This window comes from Lithobates pipiens, unplaced genomic scaffold, assembly GCF_037356315.1.
Source record: "Lithobates pipiens isolate NorthernLeopardFrog02 unplaced genomic scaffold, aLitPip1_a1.2 Scaffold_8, whole genome shotgun sequence".
NCBI classification, from domain to species: Eukaryota; Metazoa; Chordata; class Amphibia; order Anura; family Ranidae; genus Lithobates; species Lithobates pipiens.
In genome coordinates, this window is record NW_027507903.1 from 18,041,818 (window position 1) to 18,055,056 (window position 13,239).

The 13,239-nt window shown below is 46.2% G+C and overlaps 1 protein-coding gene across 1 annotated transcript in view; it reads right to left on the bottom strand.

The window, feature by feature from the left end:
* The window catches only part of LOC143960690 (synemin-like), a 77,356-nt gene extending 64,862 nt beyond the window's left edge, over positions 1-12,494 (bottom strand). The window contains exon 1 of the mRNA XM_077469491.1: positions 11,544-12,494. Within this exon, the coding sequence (XP_077325617.1) occupies positions 11,544-12,338 (795 nt within the window). The 5' untranslated portion in view covers positions 12,339-12,494. The remainder of the gene's footprint in view (positions 1-11,543) is intronic.
* Positions 12,495-13,239: the final 745 nt, after the last annotated feature.

Sequence of the window (13,239 nt, forward strand, 5' to 3'; positions counted from 1 at the left end):
CATGTCGCAGGAAATTACACCATCAACTACTTATCCAGGTGATGTAATTCCCCCCGGACATTTTGTCAGATTACCACTTTAGCTATGAGTGCATATTAACTATACTAGAAGTGTTTAAATCATGACTGCTGAGGAACCTTGGAGTACGACCCATAGAGAACCTTTCATTCCTTTATTTGGCTTCTGCTTTGTGGGGATGTAGAGACAGTCATGGGTTCCCTCCATACTCTGAAATTCTTGTTTTTTCCGAGGGCTTTGGTGGCATATTGGTTGATGGGGGAGCATGGATAAGGGATGGAAATGCTCCTAGGAGCTCCTACTGTAAAGTGAACCCATTACTTTGACCAGGATGGGTAAAATGTAGGTTCACTTTAATTTTGGCCAGTCCAAGCCAACTATCTTACTTATCCTTTGAGAAGCATCATCTACTATTACTCTTCAACTCGTGGTTTGCACAATCTAACAAGAACCGAACATACCAGAGTAAGCTATGGGTTGGGACCCAAATTGGGTCATGGACGTGTAGTGCACCCCCATAGGAGCCGTTGGTGAATACAGTCCTATTTTCCCACCAAGTTAGTGTTAGGTACCACAGATACCAGGGTGGGTTGGCGAGGCTCTGTGGGCAACGCATGCATTTGCAAATGTGTGCACTGTGCAGACTAAACCCCTGCTTTTAACGCATATTGTTATATAGGTTTACTTGGTTATCTGCGGGCTGGTCGGTAAGTTAAAGTGGGGTGCCCCTAAAAAAAAAAAAATTTAAACTCAGCAGCTACAAATACTGCAGCTGCTGACTTTTAATAATCGGACACTTACCTGTCCCAGGGTCCAGCGATGCGGGGGAACGAAGCCCCCCCTCGTTCCCCGCTCTGCTCGCGGCGCCGTCATTCATACTGTCGGCACCCGGCTGTGGCTTCACAGCCGGGCACCCACTGCGCATGCGCGAGCAGCGCAGGGCGCTGTGATACGCCGCACAGTCATCTGGGACACGTGACAGGTCCCAGATGACTGTGCGGTGCGAGGGGAAGTGATGTCACCAGCCCAGGCAAGGAAGAAGGCAGACTACGAGGGACCCCCTAGCAACAGGTATTTAGAGGTGAGTAAAAAAATTTTTTTTTTTTTTTTTTTTAAGAATTTTAAACACTTTTTTATTTTTTGGTGGCAACACCTCTTTAAGCTTGTTTTTTTCCTTGAATTTATCCTTGGCCTTGTTCATATCTGTTAATAAACTAGATAAATTGAGGACTTCTCAATTACTGGCTGCACTGCTCAAACCACTGAATGTCCCACAGGATCTCTATGCTGTTGGTGACCTGTATGCCTTCCAGAGTTAAAATGACACAGTCACTTTCCTTCAACACTGTGGGTCATCTACTCACTCAGCCACAGGGTCATCGGTTGCCTCCTGTCATTATCCACTAGTCTCTTTGTAGTGATGCAGATGTAGACTCACATCACAAAAGGACAGCTGGACTCCCACCAACTTCATCCTAGTTCTCTCCAGTGAGCTTCTCCAGGCCCAACTTGATCCCTGGACACGGATCTGCGAATAGGCCCACCAGCTAAGCCTAGCTGAGACCTCTGTGTCTTCCTCGTGGCTTCCTCTAGGGCAGTGATGGCGAACCTTGACACTCCAGATGTTTTGGAACTACATTTCTCATGATGCTCATGCACTCTGCAGTGTAGTGAAGCAGCATGGGAAATGTAGTTCCAAAACATCTTGGGTGCCAAGCTTCGCCATCACTGCTCTAGGGTCATGCACCAGGGAGCAAAGCCCCCTCACAGGGGTCTCCTCATGCAGGACTGGACCCAGCACTTGCTGCTCAGGCCTCAGACTATTTATGGGGTCTCTTCCCACCTTCTGGACATAACCCCCCCCCCCCCCCAGGGATTGGCTGGAGTGCCATAAATATTCAGCTTGCTGGCTCTGTCCTTACTATACTTCTAGAACCCTCTAGAGCAGTGATGGCGAACCTTGGCACCCCAGGTGTTTTGGAACTACATTTCCCATGATGCTCGGCTACACTACAGAGTGCATGAGCATCATGGGAAATGTAGTTCCAAAACATCTGGAGTGCCAAGGTTTGCCATCACTGCTCTAGAGGATAGGGGGAAGTAACAGAGCAGCATTCTGTGAAACACTGAGCAGCCCTAACTAATCAACCTGTTGTGAGTTCACCATTTCATTGTTTGTGGACTGAGTTGCATGCCATCTTTCTGAAAAAAGGGAAGTATTAATTTCCTCTCATTTTATTTTCTAACTAGCAAATGGTAACAGTTTCCATAGTTTGAAGTGTTCCTTATCACCCCATAGGATTGCCTTGAATAGCTTAATCCTACCACAAGCATCAGATTCAGGGCAGAATTGGGTCAGAATTGTCCCCCACCTACTTAAACCATCAAGTTTAGAAGAACCTGGGAAAGAAAATTGTACCATTCACTGACTTCATGGGGTACTCCAGGGTGAGCAAAAATTATTTAGAAATCTGTAGTTATCTTTTAGCACATTAAAGCCAGCATTTTATTCTCCTAATCTCATTTGGCAGTAGGTCTTGCTGCCTGTCCTTATCTTGGTTTTCAGCTCACATATGTCTGCATTTCTCCGCCCTATCTAACCCTATCTTACATTATGCAAATACCAATAAATGCCCCATGTGGTAAACAAGTCACGGTGACTGGTTGTTGAAAAAACAAATACCTGGAATGCATAAAGAGAGTTGCAAATACTCTTTAGAATTGTGCTGGTGCCGGTGCCAATGTCGGTGACAGGTTCAATTACCTTTTGGAAACAAGTACCATATATGAATTTATAACATGGACACATGGTGGGTAGCAGCATGAAGGGCCTCATGCCCTGTACACACTGTCAGATTTTCCGACTGAAAATGTGTGATCGGATCATGTTGTCGGAAAATCCAACGGTGTGTGGGCTTTTTCCATCGGATTTTCCGAGGCACAAAGTTTGAGAGCAGGATCTAAATTTTTCCGACAGCAAAATCTGATCGCATAAATTCCGATCATCTGTAGACAATTCCGACGGACAAAGTGCCACACAAACTAAGAAACGAAAGCTATTGGCTACTGGTCCGATTATAGTCCCGATGTATGTGTTTGACGTCACCTCGCTCAGAACAATCGGATTTTCCTTCAACTTTGTGCGACCGTGTGTATGCAACACAAGTTTCGGCCAAAGTCCGTCAGAAAAAATCAGACAGATTTTGTGGTCGGAATGTCCGGGGCATTAATGTTTTTGCAGGGCCCAGGACGCATCGTGTCACTGGGATGCTGTCAGCTACACAGTGTCACTGGCTGCTAGGATGCTGTTGGCTGTGTAGCCATAAACATTCTAGGAACCAGTGAAGCTGTGTAGCCGACAGCATCCTAGCAACCGGTGAAAATGTGTAGCCAACATCATCCTAGCAACCGATGAAGCTATGTAGCCAACAGCATCCTAGCAACCAGTGAAGCTGTGTAGCCAACAGCATCCCAGCAACCACTGAAGTAGAGTAGCCGACAGCATCCTAGCGCATGTGTGTGCGCCACCTCCCTGTTTGCCCTGACCTTTATGGCACATGTGCAGATGTGACCAGCCTTCAGATCCTGGCACCGCATATGTACAAATGATTTTTTGCGCACGTGCTAAGATGGGGAAGAGAAATACTGAAGCCACAGCCGTGCGTCCACAGTCACAATGCTGGCACCGCAGAGAGGACCGTGGGACAGGTAAGGGTCCGATTATTAAAAGTCAGCAGCTACACTTTTTGTAGCTGCTGACTTTTATATGGGTGGAACTCCGCTTAACAAAATTGTTAAACATATTTTATGAATTAGGCGCAGGACTTTTTTAAATAGCACCATAACACCAGAAAAGTGTCACAAATGGTTTCTTGAATCGCACCCAATGGGTTTCAAGGAATTGTTTGAAGGATCGCTATAGGACCCTCTAGTCCAGGTGTAGGCTCACAGTACAGTGTGCAGAAAAATGTTTTCAAAGAAATTGAGAGTGCAGATTTTATAACAAAAAATTGTTAACTTCACATTCTCAATCAAGAAAAGGATTTCTTTAATAAAGTAAATGCTGTAAACTACTTGAGTAGTGAGAAATTAACATCCTGCACTCTCATGCCTTAGATCAGCCCCAATTCCTGCACCTTCATACCTCAGATCACTGTACCCCCTGCTCTTCTGCCCCATCTCTGTACCCCCTGCTCTTCTGCCCCACCTCTGTACCCCTCTGCTCTTCTGCCCCACCTCTGTACCCCTCTGCTCTTCTGCCCCATCTCTGTACCCCCTGCTCTTCTGCCCCATCTCTGTACCCCCTGCTCTTCTGCCCCACCTCTGTACCCCTCTGCTCTTCTGCCCCACCTCTGTACCCCTCTGCTCTTCTGCCCCACCTTTGTACCCCTCTGCTCTTCTGCCCCACCTCTGTACACCATGCTCTTTTGCCCCACTAATGCACCTCCCTTTCACATATGCCCCAACACTGAGCCCCCCCACTTATCTTTTTCACCACTATAATTCCCTGCTCATCTGCCCCATCACTATAACCCCCTGATCATCTGCCCCATCAATTTAACCCCCTGCACATCTCTACTGTACTCTTCTATGTCACCCCCTTCTCATCGCTCCCACCACTGTACCTCCTGCACTTCTGCCCAACCACTGTACCCTTGTTCTTCTGTCCCACCACTGTAACCCCCTTTCTCATCTGCCCCGCCACTTTACCTCCTGCACATCTGTCTCACCTCTGTACCCCTTGCTCTTCTGCCCCACCAATGTACCTCTTTTTCCCCTCTGTGCTGCCACTGTACCCCCCTGCACAACTGCCCCACCTCTGTACCCCCCTGCTCTTCTGTCCCATCAGTGTAATCCCCTTCTCATCTGGCCCATCACTAAACCCCCCCCCCCCCGCTCCTCTGTCCTATCACTGTAACCCCCTGCTCATTTGCCCCCATCACTGTAACCCCATTACCATATCTTCCACTACTGTACCCCTGCATATCTGCCCCACCGTTGTACCCTCCTGCTCATCTGCCCCACCGCTGTACCCTCTTCTCATCTATGATATGCGTGATATGCAGAGTGGTGAAAGGAAGCAGAGATGAGACACATCTACCTGTCCTGGCACACTCATCCTGCTGCTGAACCACCTCTCACATCCAGCCCACGTGCTTGTATGGGATGTATGTAATGTATGGGATGTATGTAATGTATGGGATGTATGTGATGTATGGGATGTATGTGATGTGAGTGATGTATCTAATGTATGTGATGTATGGGATGTATGTAATGTATGGGATGTATGTTATGTATGGGATGTATGTGATGTATGGGGTGTATGTGATGTGAGTGATGTATCTAATGTATGTGATGTATGGGATGTATGTAATGTATGGGATGTATGTTATGTATGGGATGTATGTGATGTATGGGGTGTATGGGATGTATGTGATGTCACATACAACATCACATACTGGAATGGATACACAATGATGAGCTCAGGTCAGGGGTATTTTCTGAAAGCAGTGGGCCTGTATACAAGATCAGGCCCCCCGCTGTTGAGAAAAATTGGGTGCGATTTTCATTGCGCTGAATACTGGCTGTGGCTTAAAGGGACACAAAGTGCCGGGGTTCAGTAGTAAGTGACGCAGAGCCCAGAGGTTGGGAGTAGGTGATGTAGAGGTTGGTAATAGTAGAGAGAGAGAGAGAGAGAGAGAGAGAGAGAGAGAGAGAGAGAGAGAGAGAGAGAGAGAGAGAGAGAGAGAGAGAGAGAGAGAGAGAGAGAGAGAGAGAGAGAGAGAGAGAGAGAGAGAGAGAGAGAGAGAGAGAGAGAGAGAGAGAGAGAGAGAGAGAGAGAGAGAGAGAGAGAGAGAGAGAGAGAGAGAGAGAGAGAGAGAGAGAGAGAGAGAGAGAGAGAGAGAGAGAGAGAGAGAGAGAGAGAGAGATTGTAGAGAGAGAGATGTATGTAGCGCCGGCTCCTGAAGAGCAAGCGCTATGTTTTTGAAATTTAAAATGGGTTAAATTTAAAATGGTTGTAAACCCTTACAAACCAAGATTAAGGCTTACCTGTAGGTCCAAGAAATATCTCCTAAAAAAGACAGCCACCGCTGTCTACGGCGCATGCGCCATAGACAGCGGAGCGCAGGCGCACTGGGCAGGCCGCAGATTGCGGCGATATGCCGCGAGTGTCGGCTCCCATGCGCGGGAGTGACATCATCTCTGCTCCGGCGAATCACAGCGCCGGAGCAGCGAGACCCAGAAGTCACTCCGGGATCCATGGCAGAAGCAGACATGAAGACGGAGGACCGCTTCGGGGGCTTCGTTCTCAGGTGAGTGATTCATACATGCATACTAGCTCATTATGCCTTTGCCTTGCAGGGTGCTCCCCCCCCCCCCCTCCCCATGGGTTTACAACCACTTTAATGTTACACCTGAACTGCAGTTTGGTTTTGGTATAATTACTCAAAATTTTGACCTCAGCATCAGTCTGACTGGACTATAGGGTGTTCAGCCTGGCCATAGGGGGCACTGTCTCTTTTAGCAGGCATGGAAACACAGTCTGGTTGGGTGCTTTAAGGTTACTTTCTCTCAGAGCCAGCCCAGTGCTGTGCTGTCTGGGAGAGGGTACTTAAGATGCGGATGTCACGTGGTTCGGGGTTCCGGTCCAGAAGTATGTTCTGACTCCATGGTCCTGGTCCTCCCGGTGCGGATCCACCCGACTTTATGTCTCGGGGCTGGCTAGCCCGAGGCAAGGGAACTAAAGAAAGGATTCAGAGGTAGTCCGGTGCCGTCTTCGGTTGTGGAGAGGCCCAGCAGCTATCCAGGGGAGGACTCTTCAGAAGAAGGCCATGCACAGGTTGGCTTCTTAGTAAGAGCCTGTTAAGGCTTAAGGACCTAAGTGAATCCAGTCTCGTTGGTATTGCCGAACCGGCTGAAAGATACTGGTACCACACGAGTGTTCTACAAGTCCTAGTTTCCTACGTGTTCTACAACAACGTCTGTGGCAGAGACTTATTCCTGATTTAAGCACCCTGTTGGCCTTGTGAGAGGGACTATCCAACTAGAGTGAACATCCAGCTGTGAATGGCTATTCTCTGGATTTAATAAAAGCAAGAAAGTTCTTTATTGTTGACTTTGATACTAAGAGTACCTGGACTTTTCTCCTAACCCTCTGATCCTATACTGAGAGACTGTTCATTAACTAAGTTTTTGCAAATAAAAATCCCTTTAAGCGGATCTGTCGTCAGTCTCTAAAGTTTCTGGGCCATCTACCATGGGAAACCCCAAGACGTAAATCGAGGTGAAGAAGGTAACGGTAAGCCCAATCAAACCAGCAGCTCCTTCGGGGGTCAGTGCTACATATATATATATATAGGAACAGAGCTACCAAATTTGGACACAGCATATGCCAGCTGATTAAAAAAGCGGGCAAAAGCTATTAGTACTGATCCAACCCACCCAGGTTACAGTGTGTTTGTCGCATTGCCACCTGGGAAAAGATATAGGAAACTTAAAACGCACACTAATCGCTTAAAGCATATTTTTTTCCCTAGGGCTGTATTGTCCATAATCCCATCAGGTACAGTGTATTAGGAATTCTATGTGGAATTCTAAAAAAACATTTAAATGTATTTATTTTTATAATTGTATTTTTAAATAACATTTTATATTTTGATATATTTAAATACCGTATTTATTGGTGTATAACACGCACCCTAACTTTAGGAGGGAATTTTAAAGAAAAAAACTTTTAGGAGGGAAGTTTAAGGAAAAAAACGTACATTTAAATACCCATCAATGCAGCCTTGTCAGTGTCATTTGCAGCCTTACATGTCATTAGCAGCCTTCCCAGTCATTTGCAGCCTTCCATTGCAGCCTTCCCAGTCATTTGCAGCCTTCCATTGCAGCCTTGTCAGTTTCTTTTGCAGTTTTTCCATTTAAAAATGGTGCCGCCGAGGTACTGAGCAGATGTCCTGTGTATCTCGGCGGCGATCGGTAGCTCTCGGCCATTCTCGGCTATTTTCGGCCGCACTCGGCCATTCTCGCCGGCTTTCGGCTGTTCTCGGCAGCTTCCGAAAGCCGCCGAAAATAGCCGAGAACGGCCGAAAATAGCCGAAAGTGGCCGGAAATAGCCAAAAATAGCGGAAAGCTGCTGAGAACAGCATAAAAGGCAGAAGAGCTCGCAATCGGCGGGTGATCGGCGTATAACACGCACCCACGATTTTCCCCCGATTTTGAGGGGAAAAAAGTGCGTGTTATACGCCGATAAATACGGTAGATATGTGGGCATGTGCTAGGAGTATGTATGTGTGGTTTTGTTGAGAAGTGTTTTTATTGCTGCTGTAAAGAGGACTTGCAAAAATGTTGTTGTATGTATGCAATGACAATAAAGTATATCTATATATCTATATCAGTGATGGCGAACCTTGGCACCCCAGATGTTTTGGAACTACATTTCCCATGATGCTTACCTACACTGCAGAGTGCAGGAGCATCATGGGAAATGTAGTTCCAAAACATCTGGGGTGCCAAGGTTCGCCATCACTGATCTATATATATATATATATATATTTATGCTTTTTTTTTTTTTTTTTCAGAAGCTCAACAGTAATTCGACAAACTGTCACCTGATTGTAGTTTTCTCATGGAAAGTGAAGTCCCTTCTTTGAGATTGGTAGTGGCAACAAGGTGAGTTATCTTCCTCCCAGATGGTGGACGGGGCTAGCAGGACAACGACTCCTGGAAACAGGGACTGCCCCCCCCCCCCCTTCCTAGCAGAACTGCACCCAATCTCTTCCCCATCACAAAAGCTGACGATCGCAGCTACAGCAAGGTTAAAGAACCAATCAGTTTCCCATCCTTTACCATGTATGTACCCCAGTCTAGGTACAGTGTGGTGAATCGTGAGATTGGAATGCATTATTAGTGCTTCACTGACACTTCCCTGCGCTGCTCTGCTGATGGGGAGGGAGCCGAGTGTCATTTAAAGAGGATTCATGTGCCGGGGGGTTGCCTACCCCTGCTCTAGTCTAGTGTTTGTATTACTAAACTGGCTACAAAAAGTAAAAAAAAAAAAAAAAAGTATCCATGTAATCCAAATATTACACAGCAAATCAAGCCTTCCATCAGTACAAACATCCAGAAGCGGGTGATGAGGGACATGTGGGTAATGCACCGTGTCTCTGGTTACATTGGCTCAATCTGATGATCTTATGTGTATAGCAGGTGTACGAGCTCGCGGCTTATTACCAGAAGCAGCACACAATAGACTTTGGAAGGATTATGATTTATAGGATACTATTATTATCTCGCATAGCTATGATGTTGTTTGTTTGTTTTTTTGCTTTTTTTAAAATATTTTAGGCATCTTAAAGTTCCAAACAAGAAAATGTTTTTCAAATACATGATAAAAGCTGAACGCCAGGTAACGGGAGACATTCAGACATGCATGGATGATCTGACCACACCTCCCTACTTTCTGAGATGGGAATGTGGGACACCTACTAGTAAACATATGTAGGTATAGGACACACCCCCTGCCACGCCCCCTTAATAGAAAATTATCCAAAAAAAAAAATGATTAGGTAAACCTCCAAGTCCTTTTTTATTTTTTATTTTTTTATTTTTTACCACTACTATTCCTTTATATTGGCTTTTGACATTTACAAATGCAGCAATTTAGACATTGGATAAAAGGTTTAGTGCTGGGAAACACTTTTTGAAAGATAAAAAGTGCATTTTATATAAAACTATATAGATCAGACCAAAATGAGAGGCAGATGAGGAGGAATGAGGGACATTGTTCCAAATCAGGGACAGTCCCTCGAAATCAGGGACAGTTGGGAGCTATGATCTGACCACTCTCCGCCAAAGAGGGGGAACAAAAAGGGGCGGGGTCAGGGGCGCAGCACATATTTGGAAGCTTGGCTTGATTGCACTTGCAACTTAAAGCTGAACTCCGGTAAAAGTAAACGTTTTCCTAAGCAGTGGGGCTGTGTCCACAGTGCACAGTGCAAAGGGTAACTACTCATTTATATCTAGGCCTAGTGCACACCTCCCAATTTTTTGAGATGGGAATGAGGGACACCTATTAGCAAAAGTATGCAGGCATAGGACACACACCCCCGCCACACCCCTTAAAGGAGAATTATACAAAAAAAAACTGATTAGTTAAACCCACAAGTGCTTTTTTTTTTTTTTTTACCACTACTATTCCTTTATATCAGCTTTTGAAATTTACAGATGCAGCAATTTAGAAATCGTATGAAAGATTTAGCCCGGGAAACACTTTTTGACAGATAGAAAGTCCATTTTATATACAACTATATGGATCAGGCCAAAATGAGGGACAAGTGAGGAGGAAAGAGGGACAGAGGGACTTTGCTCCAAATCAGGGAAAGTCCCTCCAAATCAGGGACAGATGGGAGCTATGCTTGGGGAAAAGCGATTTTACTCACGCGGTCCTACACAGACGCAGGCTTCTCCATACTGTGGACATGTGCCTGTGACATCATCAAGACTGATGCAGGGTCCATAGCTTGGGGAGTGCAGTCTGCCAGGTGAGTGGAGGGTCAGGTAGTAAAAGTGATTTTACCATCCCCCCAGACCGAGGTTCTCAAAAATTTTCAGTACAAGGGCCGTATAGTATATTTTATAAATATTTGCAGGCACAAAAATCAGTTTTATACATCAAACTCCCTATCAGAGTCTTGCTTACATCAGGGACCCCATAAGAGTACATGCATCAGGATCCCCATTAGAGTCCACCCTTACATCAGGGACCCTATCAGAGCCTTCCTTACATCAGGGTCCTCATTAGAGTCCCTCTATACATCAATGTCCGTATCACAGCCTTCCTTTACCTCAGGATCCACATTAAGGTACCTCTATACATCAGGGTCCCTATCAGAGCCTTCCTTACATCAGGGTCCCCAGTAGAGTCCCCCCTTACATCAGGGTCCTCGTTAGAGTCCCTCTATACATGAATGTCCATATCACAGCCTTCCTTTACCTCAGGATCCACATTAAGGTCCCACTATACATCAGGGTCCCTATCAGAGCCTTCCTTACATCAGGGTCCCCAGTAAAGTCCCCCCCCTTACATCAGGGTCCTCATTAGAGTCCCAGTTACATCAGTGCCTCTCCTTACATCAGGTCAAAGCAGAGCCCATAGACAGCTTTTACTGACCTGAATCCTCAATATGCACACATTGAGGCTATGGCATTGACCTTTCCCACAGACCTGTAGCAGGCTGGATCTGGCCCGGGCCACAGTGTGGAGACCCCTGCCCTAGACTAAAAGAGCAGTTAACCCTTTGTACTGTCAGTAGTTGGGCTTTAATGTTATAAAGGAGGACAGAGCCATGATATGACGTAATAGGGCAGCTCTTGTACCAGTCTATCTGCAGGGGAACAATAAGACCCCTTTCACACTGGGGCATTTTTCAGGCGTTTTTCGTGCGCTTTAGCGTTAAAAAAAGTTCTGTTGGGTTTTTCAAATTGGACCTTTTCATATGAATCTATGATCCTACTCCACCTACCTGATATTCCTCCACCTCCAACCTGTACTTCGCCTTCATCCTAAGCAGTTCATCTTCAAGCCTAGTTTTGAGGGCCAGAAGTTCCTCGTATTCCTTGCGAACTTTCTCGAACTCCAGCCTGTGTATTGTGACTTCATCTTCTGCTCCACACCGGTCCTCCTCGCTCAGCCTCAGGATGCTTTCTAGATCCTCAATCTTCTTCTGATAGAAGACGAAAGCATCCCTCCATGAGTCGGACAGCTCCAGCGAGAAGCTCTGGACCTCGGTTAAGCTGAGTTTGGGTCGTAGAACCTCCTGCATGGTAATTTGCAATGGCATCTGGAAAGCCTGATCTCTCAGGGCTATCATTTCTTCTTCATGGGAACCTTGAAGCATCTGACACTCTTGCTGCAACTGAACGTACAGATTTTCCAAGGCGGCTTGACTGTTCTGCGCTTGTTGCAGATCGTGCTTGTGTTGGGCCAGCTGTTGGTCAATCTTGAGTCTCATGCTCCTCACCTGTTCCCATAATTCCTGTAATTCTTGCAGCTCTTGAAAAAGGTTGTCTCTCTGTAGCTCAGCTTCGCCTTTCTGTACGGTGAGGTCTTCTATTCTCCTCCTCAGTTCGAACATCTCGGAATGGTAGACCTTTGACCACTCTGCCCCTCGCTCCGAGCGAAGACTGAGGACTTCTTCCATCAGGTGATGGTTCTCTGTCTCTAGTTGCCTTACCCTGGACAAATACTGGTCCAGGCGCTTGTTCAGTTCATTTAACTGGGATTTCTCATCCCCAAATCCTCCTCGTACGTACAGCATCTTCACAAATGACTTGGACCCTACCTTACTCCTCTTTTTGTTTGTCTGTTGAAATGGTCCTTCTTCTAGGAGTCTTCTCTCATCAGCCTTTCCTCATCGGAGCCCCTTGGTGCAGTGACAGGGAATGAGCTCTGATGCAGTAGGGAGTGACAGTATAAGGAGGAGTTCACTGGCACTGGACTTCTGAGCAGGACTTTCCAAAAAGAGTTACAACAGAAAGGGAACAAATATGCTGAGTTCTGGGTGGTAATCTATCGCCATCTACAGGAGGCTACAGGATACTACATCTACAGGATACAAACTTACATCAAAGATAAAGTAACACTAAAGCTTCGTACACACGATTAGATTTTTCGACTGGAAATGTGTGATGACAGGCTATTGGCAGAAAATCCGACCGTGTGTACGCTCCATCGGACAATTGTTGTCGGATTTTCCGCGAGATAAATGTTGGATTGTAGGTGTTAACATTTTCCGCGGACAAATGTCTGTTTTTCTCGGGTTGTACACAAGTCCGTCGGACAAAAGTCCAAAGTATGTTCCAAAAGTTCCAAGCATGCTCGGAAGAAGGACGAGCCAGAAGCGGTCGGTCTTGTAAACTAGAATGTAGAATTAACATTCGTGACGCGGCAAATTATGAAATCTGGAAATGCAGCGCACAATTCTCTTCTTCTTTAAAGGGATTGTAAAGTACATTTTTTTATTTTTTTTAAATAACAAACATGTTATACTTACCTCCACTGTGCAGCTCGTTCTGCACAGAGTGGCCCCGAACCTGCTCTTCTGGGGTCCCTCGGCGGCTGTCTCTGCTTCCTCCCGCAGGTACTTCTCACGTTCATGCGAGCTCCCTCGCATGGCAAGAAGCACCTGCGGGCGCGCTCCCGTGATACAGCCAGTGGGT